The sequence below is a fragment of the Convolutriloba macropyga genome, chromosome 10 (assembly GCF_964194025.1).
Source record: "Convolutriloba macropyga chromosome 10, txConMacr16.3, whole genome shotgun sequence".
Classification (NCBI taxonomy): Eukaryota; Metazoa; Xenacoelomorpha; order Acoela; family Convolutidae; genus Convolutriloba; species Convolutriloba macropyga.
In genome coordinates this window covers 23,150,028-23,173,282 of record NC_134477.1, presented here as the reverse complement: position 1 = coordinate 23,173,282, position 23,255 = coordinate 23,150,028, and the positions used below count along the sequence as shown (strand labels likewise).

General features: G+C 37.1%; 1 protein-coding gene across 1 annotated transcript in view; it reads left to right on the top strand.

Annotated features, from left to right (window-relative positions):
• LOC142348828 (cilia- and flagella-associated protein 61-like) overlaps positions 1-23,255 on the top strand; it is a 141,501-nt gene that overhangs the window by 115,009 nt on the left and 3,237 nt on the right. Inside the window, exons 27-29 of the mRNA XM_075400355.1 lie at positions 856-1,034; positions 5,924-6,050; positions 22,326-22,409. Of these exons, the coding sequence (XP_075256470.1) occupies positions 856-1,034; positions 5,924-6,050; positions 22,326-22,409 (390 nt within the window). The remainder of the gene's footprint in view (positions 1-855; positions 1,035-5,923; positions 6,051-22,325; positions 22,410-23,255) is intronic.

Here is a 23,255-nt window from a genome sequence, read left to right as displayed (position 1 = left end):
TCTGTCCTTTTTTTCTTTTCCCTTTCTCTGTTTCATTTGTGTTTTTTGACTTTTTCCTCTTTCGTCCACCCATCTTTTCTCTCTATTTTTTCGGTCATTTTTTCTCTCGTTTTATCTTGCTTTTCTCTCTTTCTCTTCCTTCCTTTTCTGTCTTTTTTCTCTTTCTTTTGTCTTTTCTGTCTTTCTTTTCTCTCTTTTTCTTCTGTTCTGTTTTGCTGCCCTTTTTCTTTTTTCTGTCTTTCCTTTGTCTTCTGTCTCGTTTCGCCCTTTCGTTTCTTTTTCTCATTCCTTTCTGTCTTTCTTTTCTTTTTTTTGTTTTCTCTCCCTCCATATCTTGTTTCTTCTCTTTTTTACGCTCCTTAAAAATGCAGCCTAACGTATTACATGCGTTACGCTACGACACCATGTAGAATTTCGTTATCTGTACAAGTCTTAGCGCTCCCTAATTATAAGGGTCAGCAAAGCCGAAAAAAGTTGAACACAAAATTGCTGGGACTTGGAGGTATTATGCTAAACCAAACACATCGGTAACGTAACGTAATACCTATGGCTGTTGAACGAGGGGCATGTGTTCCAGCCCAAGGTGGTAGAAATAAAATGAATTTTAAAACTTCTATTTTTCAAATGATCTTGTTATACTTTTGCGGGCCTGCTAGTTCTGATGTATGGAACAAATACTTCCACAACTAAACTGCAGGAACTATCAGCTCATGGCGCTGATTTTCAATATTCTGGGTCTTCAGAATGTCTTAAATCCAGAACGTTCTGAAACGTAAGCGAAATTTTGAAGAGCAAAACGCAGAATTAAAAAATGCCGGTAATCTCTGTAACATTATCTAATCTATGCTTTGACAGGGCAAAGAATATGTGACTGGTTCTCTCTCGGGTGTTGATGGTGGGTACTTTATGGTGCACGTGAATGCATACAACACAGTCGAATCCATCACATGTGTGAGCAGTGAGCCAATTCCATGTGCCAATCTCATTAGTCTCTACGGCAAAAACGAGAAAATGCTCAACAAAATGGTTTCCAGGTATTATTCTCATACTCAGAAATTTAATAATAGCTGCCCGAAGTTATATCGGGGGAGCTCGGTCTTTGTTTTAAAATTCAAAGAATTTGAATAGTATTGGGTGCTCTCTTCGAATGAGACTCGAAGAGGAGTATTGTTTGACTTCGTCGAATAAAAATTTGTTTCCTCATTTGCCGCTTTTTCAACATTTTGCTTATTGACTTCTCTAGGCTAGTATTATTAATTGCCGCGAAGCGATAGCGGCTATTATTGGGGACATCGTGGTTTTTTTACGACTCGAAGAGGAGTATTGGTTTTCTTAAGGTTTTTTTTTAACCGGAAGTATATTCTATCAGACGCTGTTTTGATGTAAAAGTGAAAGTGAGTAAAATTGCCGTGTGAACTAATTTTTTCTGAGCGAGAGAAGTTTTTTGATCATGCGCCGCGTTTAGTGAATGACTTTTTGACTTTGAAAAGTAGTTTTTGACTGAATGGCACATATAGATAAGTTTTTAGCCGTTTTTTCGTCTAAGTGGCCCAGTTTTTTGCTTGTAATTTGGTTTTTTTGCGGAAATAATTTTTGTTCGATGCTATATTGAAATGTCGACCTCGGAAATTGATACCACAGTGTTTTGTAGAGCCTGAAGATGCGTTTCAAGTTCAAAATTGGCACATAAATCTTGATTTTTTAGTTATTTTTTGGCTTTTTTCTATTAATTTCTTCATTTTTGGATCTTTTAACCGTCTTTTTGTCAAAAATCCGTTCATAAGGCAACTTCCTTTTGATAATTCATATACTCAAGGCCTCTTTCTACCTCGATGTAATTTTGTTTTTATAAAATTGTACATATGAGAATCCGATTTTGGTAGATTTTTTCCGATTTTTTTGTTTTTTTTTTTGGTTTTAATTACTAGAAATAATCTTTTTGTGCAACATGATGGACTTTAATTTCGTTTCAATAAAAATTCAATCATTTTTTGGCGTTAAGTTTTTGGAAAATAGTTAAAACTTTTTCACAAATGCAGTCTTAAAAGTTTTTTTGACCATTTTTTTGCAAAATGTTCCGATTTTTCGTATTTTCGGCGTTAAGTTTTTTGAGTTCTCTTCAAGGGGATAGATCTTTGTATCGGATGGCTCGTTATCTTTTCTTTGTCTCGAATGCTTAATGATGAGATGTATTCGTTTTTCTTGATTTTTCTAAATTTGATTTTTAACTTCCAAAAATCAAGAGTGTCATTTTGTTACGGTGTTCATTACCTTGTGTCCATATTCTTCACATTCTAGTCAGTATCATTCTAGCTTTGGGCTGTTACCTACATTTATTTTCGGTATATTGATTTTGTCAGTTGTTAAAAAATTGAATGATTTCAGCTTTTTCTTAGATTTTCGTCATTTCTCTGGTTTGCAATTGATTTCATTCAACATAAGGCAGTACTGAGAGTCTGCGAGCAAGACTTTTTCCAAAAGATCCACTTATTAATGGTTACTGCAACTTTCTTCCGGCCTTGGTTTTAATTTAAACGATTATTTGCCCTTGAATATTCCTCTGCTGCTTATGTCTTTTCTGATCAATTTAATTTTTGAATTAGTATGAAACCATGTTGTCTAGCCTATGTACAAGCAAGAAGTATATGCTCCTTTTTTCTTAATTGCAGTGATTAGAAGTGTAATTGTTGTGGTTTTCTGATTCTTAACTTTGAGCATTCTTTTTTTTTGAAAAGATTTAACTTAGTTTCTAAGATTATCTTCTGCCGTTTGCTTTCGCGATCTTTGAGATTAGAATCATGAAATCATTATAGGGCCCTATGAGCTTTTTCAGCCTATCAGTATTTTGACCATATTAATTATTTCGGACCTTTTAACGTTACCAAACGTTTTCAATAATATAAAAATTTGCTGCTTTTTGTTTCTCTTGGTAACAGTGGTTTAAGTCACCAAATTTTAGATGAGACCTGGGGAGGTAATGAGTGAATGGTTTAATACAAATGGTAATGGCTTCCGCTGCATTTACGGTTTTGTTTGTGAAGTTCTGACGCTTCGAGTCGCTTCCGGAATTCTTCCGGCTATGTTTTTTAATTCGTCTCCATCGATGATTCTTACGACCTGACTTCTTGGAATTTACTTCTTGGAATTGACTTCAGTGACTTCTAATGCTCTGCAATTAAAATTTGTGTGCGTGACGTCATGTCTGTTTTTAGGTCAATTGCGTGACTTACTTCACTCAAAAAATGACCTCTGAACTCACTTATGAAACTTTAAATTTTATGAACATTTCTAATAAAAATCAATAGTGTGCACCTAAGTAGTTGCAAACTTATATGCCCTAATTTTTGAATATTAGTCTTGAGTTTTTGATTTCGAATATCAATTTTGAAAAAGCTCTCCTTATAGACCGTATGTGTCATACAATTGACAGTCCGAATCTAACCTAAAAAGTCTAGTGGTCTATTAAAGGACTGCTGGTTGATCTGTCTATCTTATTTCTTTAGTTGTTTCAATTCATGGAAGGCCACAAGCGTCTATCGCGGCTATTTTCCGGCAATCTGCCGGCTATGTTTCTTCTCTCATTCTGCTCAAAGTGCTTTTAAACAGCAGTTGCTGAGCAACTCAATCTAAAGTGAACAAAATCAGTATCAATAAAGAAATCAAAAATAGAAACGGGGAGGAACCATTAAAGTCTAATTTTAGATACCCGCTACTTGAACTTTGTTCTTAGTTACCATCTTTAATGACAATTGGTAGTGATACTGGTCCCTGAATCCTCTCATTTAGGAGGAGCATGTCTAACAACCAATTGAAATAATATTAGTTAGCACTTTTTTCTTTCACTCCTAATCTGGGTTATAAGAATCAATGGTGGCCATTTCAGTCAATCCGCCGGGCATATTTTGCTTTAAACTGTTTGTTGCTTAAAAGGTTTTAATAGACTATAGTAGTAACTTTTGGAATGTTTAGAGATTATTGTGAAATATTCTGGTATCTAAAAGGAGCCACAATAATTTGGAGGATTTTCAACTATTTTTCATGTTTAGCATTTTTTGGCCTGTTGTTTTGTTATTAATAGACGCGAAGAGATATCGAGGTTATTATTGATCTAATTGTAGTTTTTTAATTCGCCGTCTCCGTGGATGAATTTTGAGACTGTTTGATTTCGTACTGCCGAGCACTTCAATTTGTCTGCATGACGTCATTTAATACTAATTTTGTACAAGCTTTTAGGTCGATTGCGTTTTTGGACTTGCTTCGGTCAAAAAATAACTTCTGAACCCACTTAAGGAAAATTAAAAATTGGAAACCCTTCACTCATTGAAGATCACCAGGGTGGATCTAAACGGTGCCGAAAACTTAAATGCTCTTGTTTTTGAGGGTTAGAGTTTTTGTTTTTTGAAATCTCGTACATCTTATTTCAATAGATCTCTTATTCCTAAAGCTTTTTCCTTCATTTTCTATATGACAACTTAGAATTTGGTCAATGAGAAATGTGCGATTTGTAGTTCAGGAACTGTTCTGCTAATATTTTTGTTTTGTCCTCTGATCTCACAGAATCACTTCTTCCGCTAATTAACAGCAATATTTTTTGAAAGTATTTTAGCAACTGACATCGATAATTTTGTCCATTTATTTTTAATAGCCGCACAGCGATAGCTGGGGCTATTATTGGCCTTCTCTTGGTTTTTTACAATTCAAAGAATTTGAATTGTATTGGTGCGCTGTCTTTTTTTTAAGATCTGTTCACACATTTTCATTTTTGAAGTCAATTTGGAGTAGTGATTTTGGTCACGCCGAAACAGGAAGTGGAGCGAAAAAGCGAGTGGTTTTGCGATGTGAATTTTTTTTCGCTGTAAATTTAAAGTAGAGTGAGAAAACGGTGTTTGAACAAAAAATCGCTTTCTCGCTAGTGGTTTTTTGTTCACATGCGGCAACTTCGCTGTGATTTTTTTTCTGTTTTTTTTTCGATTTTTTTGATCGGATTTTTTTCTAAATGGTTCTACCAATTCACTCATAGTCCGTTCTAGGTCTAGTTTTTTGTTTAGTCAATGAAAATTCTTTGAATTGTACGTCAGGACTTGTCCTGCTTTGTTTTTTTATTTCGTCGTCATGACTTTTGTTACGACCATATGACGTCACAGCGACTTTTTGTTCATTCGTTCATGCAATTTCAACTGAATTGCATGTGTGACGTCATTTTTGGCTCTTAGTGGAGCGAGTTTTTTGTTCACGCGCGTGATTAAATTTTTAGTCACACTTGACTTACCTCACTCTCAAAAATGACTTCCTCACTTTGAAATTGACTGTTATTTACTTCAATTCAAAGAGATAAGGTCAAATGGGTATGTGTCACTCTAAATGAAGGTTATTTGAGATCAGCTAATAGAGGCAGCAATAACTTATACAGATTTTTAATCAAAATATAACAGATCAGCCTTCAATGAAAAGACGAGTTTTTTTATCTGTCTTTTTTACTGTTTTTTTAGACCGTCGATCTACGAATCTATTGTGGCTATTTTGTGGCAATCTGCCAGCTATGTTTGTTTGTTTCTAAGATCTAGTGTACGCAAGCATGTTTTGCAGTTATAATCCAGCAATCTGGCGGCTATGTTGTCTTTATTGGCTCGGTAGGTTTCTGTAAATTAGTTGTCATTTTTATTGGCCAGCTTTGTTTTCCCTTAGTTTCACACCTTGTCTGTTTTACTTTCAATTGAATCCTCAGTTGAGTCATATTCCAGCAAATACGGATCACTGGGCTAGGAATACTCTGACTACCTTTTCAATTTTGAGAAGCTGGCCAAAACAAATTCTACAATCGTCTCTAGCTCTTCATAAATCAAAACAAAAAACTAAATTGAATGAATGATTGCGTTGAGTTGACCAGGTGATTGATAACTAACTGTTTTTGTTGTGTTTTTAGATTCAACGAGGGACTGATCTCTGACTTCTACGTGTACTTCAGTGAGCCATGGGCAATGGCACTCTTCCACGACAGATTCGAGGATCTACTGCAAGAGATCAGAGACATACTCACCGACTCACCACCTGTTAGTTTATAGCAACTCACACCTTAAACTCAAATGTTCAACTAGTTGAATTGCGAACACCGCATAGTTTACAAACATTAGTGTAAATCTTGGTCCCTTTTAACAATTGGTGTCATCCAAAGTTCAAATTGAACATTAGGCTCCATGCATTTATCTTGATTCGTTTCTCTTAGCCTTCTCATATTTTTTAATCAAAAGTTCAATCTTCAGGCAATCGTCGTTACTTGTTGATTCTGACGTTTTCATTAGTTTGTTATCCCTGTTAGTTGGGTGAACCAAAGCCAGTTTTTGCATTCGAGACACGGACTACTAACATCTTAGCCAGTCCTCGCATTGGACATATCAGAACAATCTAAGGAAGGCGATTGAAAGCTTTTGACAGCGCTACGGGTTGGAAGCTTCTGCTATGTTCCAGTACTGCTAATCCTTTTAAAATGTTCGGAGCATTCTTTGAGAAAATCCCAAATGTTTCGAAAGCTGAATCAATGAAGTGGAAGCACATTTCATTTTCTTTCTAATAGCCGCCCTCATCTCAGTTAGCTTTCACAGCGGACTTTTTTACTTCGTCGAATCAAAATTTGTTTTGTTTTAACCTTTAACAATCTAGAATCAACAGAATCAGTATCAAAAAACAAAATTAAAAATGGAAACGCGATCAACCCATAAAGCACAATTTTAGATACTTGAACTTTGTTTTCATAAGTCTTACATACCATCTGTAATGGCTATTGGTATTGATACTGGCCCTCAAATCCTCTCATTAAGAAGCAGCAGTATGTCTAACAACAAAATGAAATCAAAAAAGCTCGCATTTGAGAATGTTTTTGTGAAAAAATCAATTTTTCGCGTTTTTCATTCTTTCAATCCCAGTCGAGGTTCTGGTAATCAATGCTGGCTACTGTACCACAATCTTTCCAGTATGTTTAATAGCCACCGTCAGCCTCCCAACTGCTATTATTTAAATACTGGTATGTTTGTCTCTTGTCGGCTGCTGTTAGAGCGAAACCAGACCTATTTGCCGCATCTGAAAGTGACGAGATTGAAGGAGAGGTTGTAGTAATGTTCAGGTCTGAGGGTTGATCTGCTTTGACAGTTAGCAAAAGTGTATTTCCTTGCCTAAAATGGGTCTCGGGCTATAGATTCTCCTGTTCTGATACGGTCGAGAAGTTAGCTGTGGTGCAAGCCGATACAATTTTTTTCTTTCGATCATAAGGAGACATTATGTTAACTCGGCTATGACAAGAAGCAACGTTAATTCCAAGGACATTCAACGTTTCCTCTGTCTCGTACATGTGGAAAACTAGTCGGTTTTCCAATGCACTCTGAACTCGGATTTCACAAGATGTAAGCCGAGTGCTGGAATAGGTAATGTTGCCAATTGCTTCCTGTATTTTGGTGCTGCTTGTTGCCACATTGCTAAACCCTTTGGATCAGCAACTAGTTCTGCCAATTTGTTGTACCTGGTTTGGAGAAATAAATTCAACGGATCATCCAAATGTGCAAAGTATGCTGCGGATCATCCAAATGTGCAGTTGTTGGATCCGTTTCTTTAGACACGACGCATCAACTTTCGGTTGTCGTGTTGCAGCTACTATTATGTCAATGCCCGAGTTGCTGTTTCGTTTAACTCTTCTTTTGTGTAAAAGTTTTCCTTTGACCTTAGATGACACTTATCCTTCATTAATCCAAACCACAAGTCTCGTCCGCTCTTTGTTAATATTTCCCGAGTTTCACATGTTTCTTACTCTCTTCCGGCAAGAATACAGTCATCGATATACCATCAAGATTTGGAAGGTTTTCATTGATTTCTTTTGTTATAGGCATCCGGGTTAGGGAAAAAAGAAAGACCTGGGTATCGCCTTGTTGCAATCCAAATTGGGTACTCAGGGAACATTTACTGAAATATAAGTGACTGTTTTGAGAATAGTCTCAATGATACTCAATTTAATAGCAGTCTGATTTATGGACTAATCAAATTGGGAAAATCTCTCCCTAGACAGCGCAGTTTGAAGTTTTCACATACATTGAAGTTATCACAATCTATATATTAATTGCGTGAATACATAAAGCGGCATGTTTTAGAGGCATCATTGAGCAGCATGTTTTATTAGTACTATCGAAGAGCGCGGTTAAGCGGTTGCTTAATTGGGGTTGATGACCGAAAAAGTGTGCTTTAAGGTCATTGACCGATTAATGTTTCAAAAAGATCATTGACCGAAAAATGTTACAAGAAGATCATTGACCGAAAAGTGTTGCCAAAAGGTCACTGACCCAAAATCTTGCTAAGAGGTCGTGTCATCGACAGACAAATGCTTTGCAAAAACTCTGTTGCCGAAATTTCTTTGTTGAAAAAGACACTAATCGGTGTTTCAGTAAACGAGAACATCGAAAAAATCATTGGCCGATTAGTTGTTCAGAAAAAGCTTTTGATACTCTAAAGGTAAATGATCGAATTTGTGTCAAGACAAAGAGGGCTTATGACCGAAAAAACATTGTTTTTAGTAATTCATTGTCAAAAAATTGTTGATGATGGAAAAGAGTGTCTTGAAAATATTTGAAGGCAGAAACGTCAAGTCTTAAAAAGTGGATGATTGAAATTTGTTTTGTCAAAGTTTCACTGTACGAAAGTTTTGATACAGAAGAGTTCAGCAAACAATTTGTGTGAAGTGTGAATGATCCAAAAGGTGCCGATAGAAAAACCCAAATTAGGTGCCCAAAAGTCATAATGGACAGCTCTCAATAGATGACTTTTTCATATTAAGGGCTGATCCTAATTATTTTTTGCATACAAAATTTGATGGGTTTTTAATTTCCCTTCTTTAATTTTTTCGAGGAAAATTTTCTTGGTGGCATTAGCCAGCCCTTTAACTCAGTTATGTGTTTGTTGACTTCTGATTGACTTAGGATCTGTTTTCTCTTCTCTTTTCAACTGTTACATCTCTCCCACTCTTCAGTTTCTGTCTCTGTCTTTCTATTTTTCTGTTATTCGATCTTCTATTTTTTCTGCTCTTCAAGTGTTTTTTTAACTGTGAGTTTTCTTTTTGTACTCAAATTTTTGCTTTTGCGCTCAAGTTTTGCGAACTCTCAGTATCTCGTTGTGACTCTCTCATGATTTCGGCTTCTTTCTTCTTACTGTTTCATTTTCCCTTATTCTATCGCCTTTGTTTTTTCTTGTGTTCTTTCTCTCGCTCACTTCCCTTTTTCCTCATTTCTCTCTCTGTCTTCTCGGTTTACTAACTTCTTTTCTTTTTATTTGTCTGTTTTTGATACAATTTTTCTGTTTCCTATTGTTTTTCCTACTGTGTGTTCCTGATTTTCTTATGGTTTTTGTTACATTGTATTCGTTCTGTTCTTTCCATTTTCGACCATTTAGATTTTCGTTCTCTTTATCTCGTTTAATCCTTTTTCGCTTTTCGCTCCCGATGGCTTTCTCCCAGACTCTTGTTTTTTTTCTGTTTTACTTCTCTGCTTTAAACCTTTTTTTGTTCTATGTCTTGGGTTTTTTTTTGTTTTTTTAAATCTATATACTGTCCGACTCATTTTATAATTCTGCTGCTATCGATCTCTCTTTCTCTCCCTCTTTATACTTCATTCTATCTGTTTTGATTTTGTAATGCTGTGTGAGAACGTCTGTTGCTCTTAACTCGCAGATTTGGCTCTCTTCAGTTTTTGTTGGTGTGGCCAAATTAGTTTTGCAAAAAAATTCATTGAAACTATCGCTTGTACACCAGTTATCAAAAAAGGTTTTCAATGAGATTATCAATTGTTAAAGTTTTAAGATAAGATGCATTCAGATAGCTTTTACGGACCTGCTAGTTGTTGTAAAACCGACAATTTTTTTCTGTTGACTTTTATTACTTTTTTTCGGAGCATGTAATGTAATGAAGAGTATGTACTATAAGTAGTAAATATAGGGAGCACTGGGAAAGGGGGGGTTATCATGCCATGGGGATAATAGGGTATAGATTTGCATGGGGATAATAGGGTATAGATTTGCATGGGGATAATAGGGTATAGATTTGCATGGGGATAATAGGGTATAGATTTGCATGTGGATAATATGGAATGATCCTTAGCCATGGGATAATAGGGTATGCATGCGGATAGTCTAAATTTATTTTTATGGCGTATGGATTATTACATGGGATAATATCGTATGGATTATTTGCATGGTGAAAAAAGTTAATGTATTTACATGTACGGAAACAATATGGGGAAGAGTGAAGCGCGAGGACAAAACAATTGGGGAGGCAAGTAAGGAAAAAATAAATTCATTTTGAAAAACTTTGGTGAAGGGAATGGCATCAACGATTGCGACGGTAGACATAAAAAGTATTCACGAAAACTATTTATTTTTGAAAGAAAATTATCCTGATTATGGAGAAAGATTTGTGTACTTTTTAGCAACTTGTTTGCATTTGGATCCCAACATTGATCTTGACATTGCTCTTAAACTTCGTCCCTATGGGGGAATAATTGGTATTGATAATTCGTCGCTGGACAAATATTTCAAATCTTTCAAAATTTTGAGATTGCATGCTATTCTTCATGACGCTGCGGGTTTCGTTTATGAGTTTAGCGAAAAAGGACCGGGTTACTCATACGTTTTACCTTGTCCAGTAACAAACGAGTATCTTGGTCACGTGACCGGCTTTGCATTTTGTCTTTACGTGAAAACTTTCAAAGGACGATTGTTCAGTGTGTTGGAATGCTAAAATCACGAGCGGTTGTTCTCGACTTTGAAGGTTTTCGGAATAAATCTGGCTTCATAGTTAAAGAACTTGCTATTGCTACTGAGAACTTTATCGACATAATTTCTTTTCTACCTCCCAATTCATACAGAACGCTCTCGTCAAGTGATCAAAAGTCTTACCAGTGGGTTTCTAAGTTTTTGCACGGTCTCCTCTGGGAAACCGGAGAATATCCTTACTGCTATTTGCAACAAATCATAGACAGCATTATTCTTCGTTTTCCATTAGCGGTATTTTACGCCAAGGGCAAAGAGAAAACAAGTACTCTCACGGAACTACTTCAAAAAATCGTAATAAATTTAGAGATATTGTCTTGTCCAAAAGTTGAACATTTGAAGTTGTATCGAGAAACTCCTGTTTGCAACCTACATGCACTGAGTTGCCCAAAAAGACAGAAGAGCAGGCATTGCGCGAGGAAGAAAGCCCTGTTGTTCTATCACTGGTTGATGAATGAATCGACGTCCAGAGAAGACAAATCCATCACTGCTTCAAGTGAGTTTATCTCCAAGTTTGACAGTCTACAGTTGCATAGCGCCCGACAATCAATTGACTGTAACACTAGTCAAGGAGGAAAGAATTGACTCTCGTGGACAAACAATTCTGAGAAAACAGCAGATTGTGTGTGGTGGCGCTGAAATAGAAGCTTTTAAGAAATATCTTTCTCTTGTGGAATACTTTCAATTGTACCATGTCTATACAAGAGAAAATGCAAAGACTGAAACTAACCCCTTTACCTATGCCCAAGCGTGCAGTACCAATTCTGATGTCTCTGGACGATGAGAGTCTTCCCAAAGAAATCAAGCGGCGGGTGAAAGAAAACGATGTAGAGTCCATTGTTTTCAGAGATAAAGTAGACTCAATAAATGCAAATTATACAATCACTTACAGAAATGATGACAAAGACTCTGAATATGTGTTGTATGAAATATATATCGCTGAATAATTTTGTAACAAGTTTGCAATTCATTTTTCACAAATAAATTTTTAAAATGAGTCAAGCGGAAGATCAGTTGGATTCGGGCGGAGGTATAACTGACTTGGTTTTTGACGCCGAGCACCAAGAAAGACAGTCTTGGAGGTTCTGTAATTCGAGATTACCTCGATCCGAAGTGGTATATTTTACACAAATTTCAATAATAATATTTCTCATATTTGTTTCTCTGATCAAATTAGTCTTTTTCAAACTTGATTGCGAAGAATCAACATTTTGGTTTTCTCTACTCTCGTGCACAGTTGGGTACGCTCTTCCTAATCCCAAGTTATGAACAAAATAATTTCAACTTCTGACAGGTTGTTCATGGCTGTTTGCGGGCCATCGTGTTGCGGAAAAACTGAGCTGATTTTCAAAATGTTACTACATGGCACTTTTTCCCCAGAGTTTCAAAAAATCTTTTATTTTTATCAGCATGATCAGCCAAATTATCAGTCATTAGAGAAAAAATTGAACGTAGAATTCAAACAGTTTTCTGGTTTTGAACTCGTTTCAGAGTTAGAAAATTGTCTGCTTGTTTTTGACGATTCATGTGAAGAAATTTTCAACGACAAAGAGTTTTCTAAATTAGCAACTGCGGGGCGACATAGAAACATTAGTGTGATATATGTTAAACACAACTTGTTTCAACAGAGCAAATGGTCTAGAACAATTGATTTGAATACAACACACATAATTTTGTTCAAATCACCACGAGACACACAGCAAATTAATTTTATTGGTCGACAACTGAACAACACACAATTTTTGAAGGAAAGTTATGAGCTAGCAATCAGGAAGCAGTTTGGTCATTTGTTAATCGACTTAGATCCAAAAACATCCGACGTCTTACGTTACTGTTCAAATATTGTTCCTCCAGGTCCATCAATTTTCTATCTTCCATCAGCTAAAGCTGTTATCACCAACTTAACTGATGAGAGAGAAAGAACTATGTATGCTGCGGCAGATGCTAGATATATCGGACTCAAAAGTAGGAAAAATAATCAAGACAGCTCCAAATAAGTTCATTAAATTCCTTTGCGAGTGCTTACTCAATATTGTCAATGGAAACGTTCCAGTTAATAAAACCAAATTAGAAGGTTACGAGAAATCATTCAAAACACTATTATCTAATCAAACAAGTTTGAAACTAAAGAGGAAACTTTTAGCCAAAGAAACAGAATTGGTGAGAATTGTTGGATTTTCTTGCTATCGATACTTGACCAAAGAATAATGCATACGGAAGAATTCATTTTAATTCCAAAACGAATGTTTTTGTCACATCAACCTGTAAAAAATGAAATTTTGGAAAACCCTAATTATGAACAGAAGGCAACTCAACTATCACTATTTCAAAGAAATCAATCTGAAAAACCACAAAAAGAAGAAAAGCCTGTTGAAACTATGAGCAGTGTTTACGAAAACAAGGAGGCTACTAAAGAAGAAACATCAGAACCAGTCAGCGATGACAGTGAGATTGAACCAATATTAAAGAAACAAAAAATTTCTCAATTTGAGTCTATTAATTCGCTTTGCTTTTCATATGCTGTATTAACCCTTCCTTGATTGCAATAAATTATTTTTTCAAAATTTAATTTTTTCTTCGTACACAAGGCGAACACTCAACAAATCAGTATCAATATTCAATTTTCCGTATCCACTAACAAAAATATCCATAATTTGACAAAAAGCACCAGAATGAGGACCAGACAAAATGTTTTCAACTCTTCGGATAGTTTCACTATTAACAAAATCAGTTTGAACTTGTTTCGATGGAGGACGAGCGTTGTAGATCGTCTTTTGAGCAACTACTGGCATCTTCGCACAGGGTTTTTGATTTATATTCACTTGTTTTGCATTGCTAATTTTTGTATTATTGTGGCAGGCAAAAGCTGGCAGTTGTTTGCGTACTGTCTGTGAGTCAACTTTATCTGCGGAGCTGTTGAATTCAACCGCCAATTTGAGCTTTGTAAAAACGTCTCCATTAGTCTCCAAAGTTGTTGCAGTCGAAAATAAAAATTTGAAGGTTGTAAAAATACAAGGCACAGGAAAATTTTGGTTTCTTTTCAAAGTTTCCTTTTCGAAAGTTGTTGAATCAAGCAAAACGTGATAATGGTTAGTTACTAAGCCGCAAAACTCAGAATCAAAATGGGCACACACTGCATAAACATTTGTGTTAGAAAGGGTAGGTTTCTCTTCGACAATCTGAAACTTGAACTGTTTTTGAAATTGTTTAAAGTAATGTGGTGAACGCTCGTACATTGCCTCAACCATTTTTGTTGCTGGTCTTGGAAATTTCTTCTGACTTTTGTTGGAATCGTGGTTTTTTTGCTGGAGGGGGTTTTGTTGATTCCTCTTCTGTGAACTGAGAGCGTATATCTGCTGACTTTTCAATCAAGTTCTCAAATTCTTGAACAGTTAGAGAAACTCTCTGCTGAAATTCGTAATCGCTTTCCGCTTTCTTGAACAATTTTAGAAACACATAGCTACCCATCCTTTCATACGTTTTCACAGTTGCTCTGATCAAGCGCTTATCAGTTTTCGAAATGTCGAAATAACAATCGCCGAATTCTGTGTCTTTAGTGGAAGTGAAAGGCATGGCGCAACTTGAAAGACATGGCGCAACCTACGGCGTACTTGCACCTGTTCATTACAATTTTTATGGCAAACATATGGTGCACGAATGTGATCTTTTGAACAATTTTCACATGCATAAAGCGCTCATATAAACTAGAAATTAGAAACAGATGCGACCTCAGATAATAAACATACATATTGAACACAATTTCGAAGCACTCATATACCTTAGAAATTAGAAACAGATGCGACCTCAGATAAGAAACTTACATGTTGAACACAATTTCAAAGGCATAAAGTAATCATATACACAACAAATTAAAAGCACATGTGACCTCAGATAAGAAACTACACATTGAACACAATATATAACAACAGTTAATTGAAAACAGATGTAACCCTAGATAACAATCTGTGGTACGCTCAAGTTAAAAATGTGTGTATGTTGGCTCAAAATTAAAAACAGATGTGACCCTCTAGCTTACGTGCAACTAATGCAAAAGTTGTACACAGAAACCCTGAGCTATAATTCGGCGGCATTCATATATGTGTTGAGTCAAATTGCAGTTTGTTTCCAGCAACAAATTCGAATCTGTTTAATTGAATTCTTTTAACACTTAATTTTTGAAATGTCGGTTAAAATTCTCGCAGAATCAAAGTCTTCCTGTGAAAGAACTCTGGTTTATCGAACAGTTTATGAAAACTTTGTTGTTCTCATCCAACAACGAAAACAAGACAATGTCTGGAACACTTACCATCACTGTCTTCTTCCAAAGCTTCTTATAAATGCAATTGCCGCCCTGCCCGAAAAAACAGACCCTTCGGAATGCAGCATTATTACCTCAGGAGGTCACTTACCTGCAAATGTATTGCCAGCATTTCAAGATTGTAATATGGACACATTACCTGAAGAAACCAAACAAATTCTCTACCGCTACGACTGTGAGTGCGTACCCTTGTTTGAAAATCAACTCGGAGCATATCAAGCTTGTGATGATTTGGCCAATTTGTGGGGAATCAGTTCATCACCTGATTCGCCAAACAGTGAATCGACACTATCTAGTCTACCCACAACACCGGCAATTGACCCAAGTCCAACTGTTACGCCGGCACCCAGCCCATCTCTCTTTGCTGAAATCAGGAACCCTCCAAACGATTTCGATACCTTTGACGAGAACGTTCTGTCCGGAACAGCTTTTCAAACGCCAAAGCGAGAGGCTCTGAGCGACAGTTTCCAAACACCCACGTGTTCAGAGACTCCAAACGTTAGCGGTGCACCAAAAAAGCGACGACCAGAAAATTCTTTGATGGACTTATTCGATTAAATTAACTTATTTAGAACTTGAAACTTTACTTTCATATAAAAAACTTTCAATTTTGAGATGTTAATTTGTGCGTGTTTGAGTTATACATTTTACTTCGTTTCTATTTCTTGAATTTGTAATACAACTTCTTTTTTGTCCGTTTTGTGTTTCTATTCAAAACTTAGACAAAAATATAATTCAAGTGAGTGATCATGTTCGGACTTGTTCAGGGAAGATTTTTACTTTCCCCTATGACGCAATCACAGATATGATTTTCCAAGCAGGCATTCATGTACTGCAATCACTATGAACTGTTTAGTTTTTGTGGTAATAATCCACAATTAGACTTTCGAATCAATAAAAATTCTAAACATCTGCTTGTTAAGCCTAAAGTTATATGGAATTAACACAATTTCTGTTTTGCAAAATGGGTGCGGTTTTTGGCTCAAAAGACCTGTTAACATTATGCCAAAAGAGTAGCAGCATATGAACTCTGAAACCAATTCATAAATTGGAAAAGTTGTCAAAAATTGTAATCCGTCAGAGATAAAATTCGAAAAATTGCACTTGAAAACCCAAATGATGTCATTAGGTTCTGTTAAAAAAAGTTTTTACGTCCTCTAGCAGCACCGCCTAGCTTTGCGCTCTCGTTCAACAGGGTAAAAAAAGCAGGTTTGTGAAAAAAATTTTGAAAAAATTGAGAAAAAAAATTTTTTTTTTGATAGATGACCTCTGACCTTTGACCCCAAAAATGAGGGCTTCAAAAAACACTTGGGATGAAACTGATGGTGCAGGGGTTCTCAGCACACTGTGTCCTGCAAAACATCTCATCACGCTCGTCAAATCTAACTTAACCGTTACGGAGATAATTAGCGCCTAATTAACGGCTAATTAGTGACTAATTAACATAATTGCTAATTAATGAAAAAAAAAAATTGGAAATTTTTTTATAACAATGTCTTTGTGGGAACATGCTGGATGTTTTTGGTCATAAGCATCATGGCCGAAAAATGGCTCCTTCACCGATTTCCAAAACATCTGGTCATCAATGTCACATTAACATCTGGCATTAATTAGCATATGAAGTACCCTAAGGAAAGATGTTAGATCGCGTTTCTTTGCATTTTTGCACATTGTGGGCCCACGGCATCAATTTCTCTCATAACACCTGTCATCGAAAAAGGCTTCAGAAAAAAGACACATGTTTCTGTCATGTAATTGTCATTTAATGACATTGATTTATGATGATTGACAGAAAAAATAACTTTTTTTCGGTTCGTTTTAGAGCAATTTTTTTAGTGCGGTCCTATGTTTGTCGTCCCGGGGAGCAATTTTGCTCATCACACTTGACAGCGTAGGACAACTCTAACCACCCGTTTTTTAAGAGGTCTAAAATGGTAATTTTTTGAAAAACTCAAAAGAAAATAACATGCTTCTCCGCTTTTTGAAATGCGTTTTTTTAGGCGATTCACAAAAACAACACTCGGTATGACCCCTCTGAGGGTCTACTAGCACATAGTTTTGAAATCGGAAAGTGTTTTATATCTTTTTTGCGTTTATTTTCAATAAAAATTCGAACCGAAAATTTCCCGCCAGTTTCAACCAATAAACTTTGACGAATTCAAATGTTTGAAATTGGCGCCCACCAAACTACGTTGTTATACAGAATGCCTTCATGTAACACCCTTCGTAGCGAATGCAATTACCACAAAGTGCAATACTAGTTTTCCGAATCATTCAATTCTTTCCTAAATTCAATTCAAGTTGTTATATTCAAGTCAAGTTGTTATATTCTATCGTCATGACTTTTGCTTGTCGGTATTGCGACTCTGTGCTTAGCACTAGAGGAAATCGTTCTCGCCATGAAACAAAATTTCATCCAGATGAAATGAAATTACCAACTTATCACTGTTCTTTGTGTGAGTTTACATCTCGAAAAATGTCAGAACTGGAGGAACACATGCAAACTCAACATTCAAGGTTCACAAACTGTTGTCGGGCTTGCCACCTCGGATTCAACAGTTCGCACCTCTATGCCCAACATGCAAGGTCAGTTCATTCAATTCCAGTCTTTGGTGCTGAGTTTCAACCTACTCAACCCTCCGATCAGTCAGCTTTTAATGGCAGTCTTCAATCCTACTCAATAGAACCCACGGATGACGAAATGGTGCCAGCAAGAGACCTCCAGGCGTTCATGAAGTTCAAACAGGAGCGAATTCAGGAACTGATTGATCAAAAACTATCAGCGGGCCCGCAAAAAGTTCAATTCTCAGCAGAACTGCAACTTTTCAAACAATTTCGTGAGCCTGATGAAGACGACGAGCGTATCACCATCTTCGCTAACTCTCTGATGACTCCTGTGTACGCTGAAGGGCTCTCAAATGACAATTTTGTAGAAATGGTGGAAAAAATGCTCGCTGTGTTGTTTACCTTTGCCTCTTCTGGAAGTGGTTGGATGTTGGAAAGAGTTATTCGCGTCAATATTAAGTTCGCCAAATACAGACCGGCCACTGGATCTTCATTTATTGCCTTACCAACAAAGTTACAAAATTGTAGAGCCCTTCTCAACATAAGGAACCATACAGACAACAACTGTTTCATTTACAGCTTTATCGCAGCTTCCTATCTTAAGTGCAACAATTTTGAGGGAGAAGAAGGACGAAATGACTCTTTAAAGCTAACATCACCCGAGTTCTATCAAAACATGTCATCGCTTCAGCCTGCTGGTGAGTTTTCAATGCCCATGGGTTTCAATGACATTGATAAGTTTGAAACACTTAACGACGTAGAGGTTAACGTTTTTGGATTTGAAAACCGAGATTTGTTTCCAATGCGGGTGTCTAAAAGGACAACTTCCGAATTGAGCCTCGATTTGCTTCTTCTTTATGAGAATGATAAACACCATTACGTTCTTATCAAAGATTTGTGCAGGCTGTTCTGCTTCATCAAAAACATCAAATTCAAGTCAACTCTTCACTTATGCCGGAACTGTCTTTACTTGTGTCACAAGGATGTTAATAACTTTAAGGATCATGTTGAAGTTTGCGGTAATAATCCACCAGCTGTTATCCGCATGCCAAAACCAGACAATAATTTATACAAATTCACAAACTGGTCAGCTACTTGGTTTGCTCCCTTAGTCATCTATTTTGATTTCGAGTCGTTTCTCAAACCAGTGGCCTCCTGTGCTCCAAGTGAAGAGAGAGCTTCATCGCGACCAATTGAAGTTCACGAACCATGTGGCTTTGCATTGACTGTTATTGAGCACGGCAACCCCGAGCCCAAATTTACTCATTTGGACAGCTCGGAAAACTGCATGCAAAATTTCGTTCAAATGATTCATAAACTTGCTAAGGATATACACGAACAGAAGCGCAAACACCCTTTCTTCCGTGGTGACCGATCATCACTTCATAAAGATGCGAGCAAACAGTGTTGGATTTGTGAAAACGAATTCTCAGAAAATGACGAAAAAGATCTGGACCACTGCCATTACAGCGGCGGCTTCCTGGGTTGGGCCCACCCACAGTGTAACAGGGCGCGCCGGAATTCCAATTTTATTCCCGTAATTGGACACAACATCCAAAATTATGACCTCCATCATATTTGTCTTAGTCTGCAAAAGTGCGAGCCGACAACAACAATCAACGTCATACCAGCAACAGACGAAAAATACATTGCAATGATGCTGGGAGTGCAAGTTGATAGAGTTGAGAGGGCTGACAAGAAGATCGTACCTGTTTACGAATATCTACGCTTCGTTGATTCTTACATACTCTTCAACGGATCTCTCGAAAAGCTGGTGGAGTCCTTGCCAGAGTCAGAGTTTGGTATAATGGAGTCTATGTTCGCCCATATTCCTGCACCTGACAGACAACTTCTGAAGCAGAAGGGTTATTACCCTTATTCCTACATGAGCGACCGGTCAAAGTTTGCGGAGAGGGAGCTGCCGGCTCTCAGCAAATGGACGAATTCTTTGGAAAACGGAAAAATATCAATCAATGAGTCCGAATTAGATAAAGCGAAGAAGATGTGGCAGCTGCTAAACTGTGAGACAATGCAGGACTACCACGATTCCTATTTGAAACTGGACGTTGCCCTTCTGGCCTGCTGTTCGGAATACTGTCGCAAAATCAGTTTCCAGACATACAGATTGGACGTGGCGCAATTTTTCACAGCGCCAAATATGGCAAAAGATGCAGCTTTACGGATAACAAAAGCACGCGTAGAACTTTTGACAGAACCCGAGCACCTGCACATGATTGAACAGTCAGTAAGAGGCGGAATTACTTCCGTATTCGAAACGAGGTACTTCAAAGCCAACAATCAGTTCTTACCGGGCTTCAACCCAGAAGAGGCTTCCACATTCGGGTTGTGCCTCGACGCTAATAATTTTTATGGGGGTGTCATGCAGAAAGAGCTGCTTCCGATCGGAAGCTTTAGATTTGCCAATGAAGTTTCCATTAGCCAGATCTTGAATATGCCTCAGGATTCTGCCATCGGCTACTTTGCTGAAGTGGATCTGGAGTGTCCTACAGACGTTCACGACAACCAAAGGGATTATCCGCTAGCGCCTATAAAGGAAATTGTACAAGACGTGTGGCTAAGCGATTTCCAAATCAACCTAAAAGAGCAGTACAATATTCCTGAAGCTAAGGTCCCTAAACTACTGCAAACACTGTTTGACAAGAAGAACTACGTAGTCCATTATAAATTACTCCAATTATATGTGCAACTTGGATTACGTATAACGAAACTTCACCGCGTGCTGCAATTCAATCAGGAACGATGGCTCGAACCGTATATTACCTTGAATAGCAATATGCGGAAAAACGCAACTAATAAATTCCAACAGAATTATTATAAACTCATGAATAATTCTGTATATGGCAAAACAATTGAGTCGAAAAGGCGACAGTCGAGGGTGGAAATTACACGAAATGCGGAGAGAGCAGAAAAACTTGTTTCGAAATTCGAATTTGAGAGATTCAAAATATTTGGGGAGAACATGGCCGCTATGTGCAGCAAGCCGAAAATTATAACATGGAATACGCCGACTATTGTGGGTGCAACTGTGCTCGACTTGTCTAAGTACTATATGTACCGCTTTCATTATCAAGTTATGCGACAAAACTTTCAATGTCGTCTATTGTACTCGGATACAGACAGCCTCTTATATAGAATTGAGTCAAAAGATCTGTATGAGGATTTAGCCAACCAATCTGCGGAAGTAAAAAACGAATTCGATTTTTCATCCTATCCAGAAGACCACCCACTTCACGACAACAACAATAAGTCTGAAGTCCTTAAATTCAAGGACGAATTCAGTGGAGACTATATATCCGAGTTTGTGTGCCTCAAACCCAAGATGTATTCAATCACATCAAAAAGTGAGTCCATATAATGAATAATTTCTAAACCCTTCCCTCAGTAATTTGAATGCAAGTTAAGTGCGTTGGAGGAAACTACATAACAAAACTTAATAGCTTATTGTAAAACATGTTTACCTTGTTTAGGTTGTCGCAAGTTGTCTGCTAAAGGTGTGACCAGGGCAGCCCAAAAACTTCTCACCCACGAATTATATAAAGAAACTCTCCAAACATCGAAACCAGTTAGAGCGGTAAATACAAGAATAACATCCGAAAATCATGTACTGAAAACGGTGACAGCTAATAAAATATCTCTATCCGCATTTGATAATAAGAGATATATCTGCGGAGATGGGTTGCGAACGCTCCCATATGGACACTTTTCTGTGGTGGGCGATAATCAAAGCGAAACGTCTAGTTCGCTCGGATGGTTTGATCCTGACCAAAGTCAGATAAGTTGGGATTACAGTACAGAGAATAGTGGCAATTTAAGTGAAATTTTTCGTGACACTGAAGTGGATTGGGACTTTCCAACATATCTACCACCCCCGGAGAAAAGAATGAGAAAACACTGTAGCGATAACTTGAACCTACTTCTGGACAATGCCAGCCACTATTCGCCGCCCGATCCTGGTTTCATTAATGCGGGAGGAATAAGAGATGAGGACATTTCTGATGACCAAATTGTTGACTTTGATAGAAGCAGCTCAGAGGAGGAACAAAGTTTTTGTTCATTCATTGATTTAGAAGCTACAGAAAGTAGCGGCGAACAGTGAAAGGGACAGTGTACAAACTCAATTTCATAGTGTGTTGAATTCAGAATAGTGTTGAGAAATACTTTGTGCGAGATTTGTTCAGATTTTGTTTGGAGTGTTGCTTTAATTTGAACGCCCCTGATTCAATTTTTATTTTCAGTTCAATTTGTACGAAAGTTTCTTTAGCCTAAGTTCAATAAGCGGACGGTCAAGTTAGGGGAAAAAGAAAGTCAGACGGCGAGACAATTACCGCCACATTATCCGCATAAGAACGTATCCGCATGCAATTATATAACGTATTATCCGCGTGCAATTATATACCATATTATCCGCATGCAATTATATACCATATTATCCCCATGCAATTATATACCATATTATCCCCATGCAAATCTATACCCTATTATCCCCATGCAAATCTATACCCTATTATCCCCATGCAAATCTATACCCTATTATCCCCATGGCATGATAACCCCCCCTTTCCCAGTGCTCCCTATATTTACTACTACTATAAATAGATTGGGTATGTGCTTTGTTGTGCTTCAGGCCCCAGGTGGTGGAGAGGGTAATGACGTAATAGCGACATCATTTGCACAGAAAGTGAGAGCAGTTGTCGAGGAAAACATGGAGGTCGGTTACTTACTGCAAAACACCTCTTCACATTTTTAGTTTTTCGAATAAATGGGACAGCACACCTGCTGCGTGTTTTAATGTAAAATCTGATTACATGATTTGCATGAATATCCAGACATAATCGTTTTGAGAGCAATTCGCCTCCCGATGTTAGTCGATTTTATAATAGCTGCAAAGCTATAAGCGGAGCTGAGCTATATTGCGGTGATCTTGATTTTACGACTCGAAGAGGAGTATTGGTTTTCTTAAGGTTTTGTTGACCAAAAGTACTATTCGTTCAGACGGCTTTTTGACCAAAAGCGAAAGAGTAAAATTGCCATGTGAATTAATTTTTTCTGAGCGAGAGAAATTTTTTGATTATGCGCTTCGATCAGTAATTGACTTTTTGACTTTGAAAAGTGTCTTTTGACAGAATGCCGCATATAGATAACCATTTTTAGCCGTTTGTTCGTCCAAATGGCCTTTTTTGCTTACAATTTAGTTTTGTATAAATAATTTTTAGTAGAGGCTGTATTAATATTTGAACCTCTGAAATTGATATCACAGTATTTTTGAGAGTCTAATACTACATTTTAAATTCTAACTGAGCTTATATTTCCCCTTTTTTAAATTGATTTTTGGCTTTTTTTAAATTCATTCTCCTTTTTTGGATCTTAAAGAGGAGTTTTTTCAAAATCAGTGCACTACATTGAATGCCTCTTTATATTGTTTCATAGAATTGTACACATGCTTGCTCAATTTTGGCAGTTTTTTGTCCAATTTTTCTGTTTTTTTGTTTGTTTTTTGGGTTTGATTACTAGAAAGTCTTTTTGTGCACCGTCATGGATCTTAATTTCCTTTTAC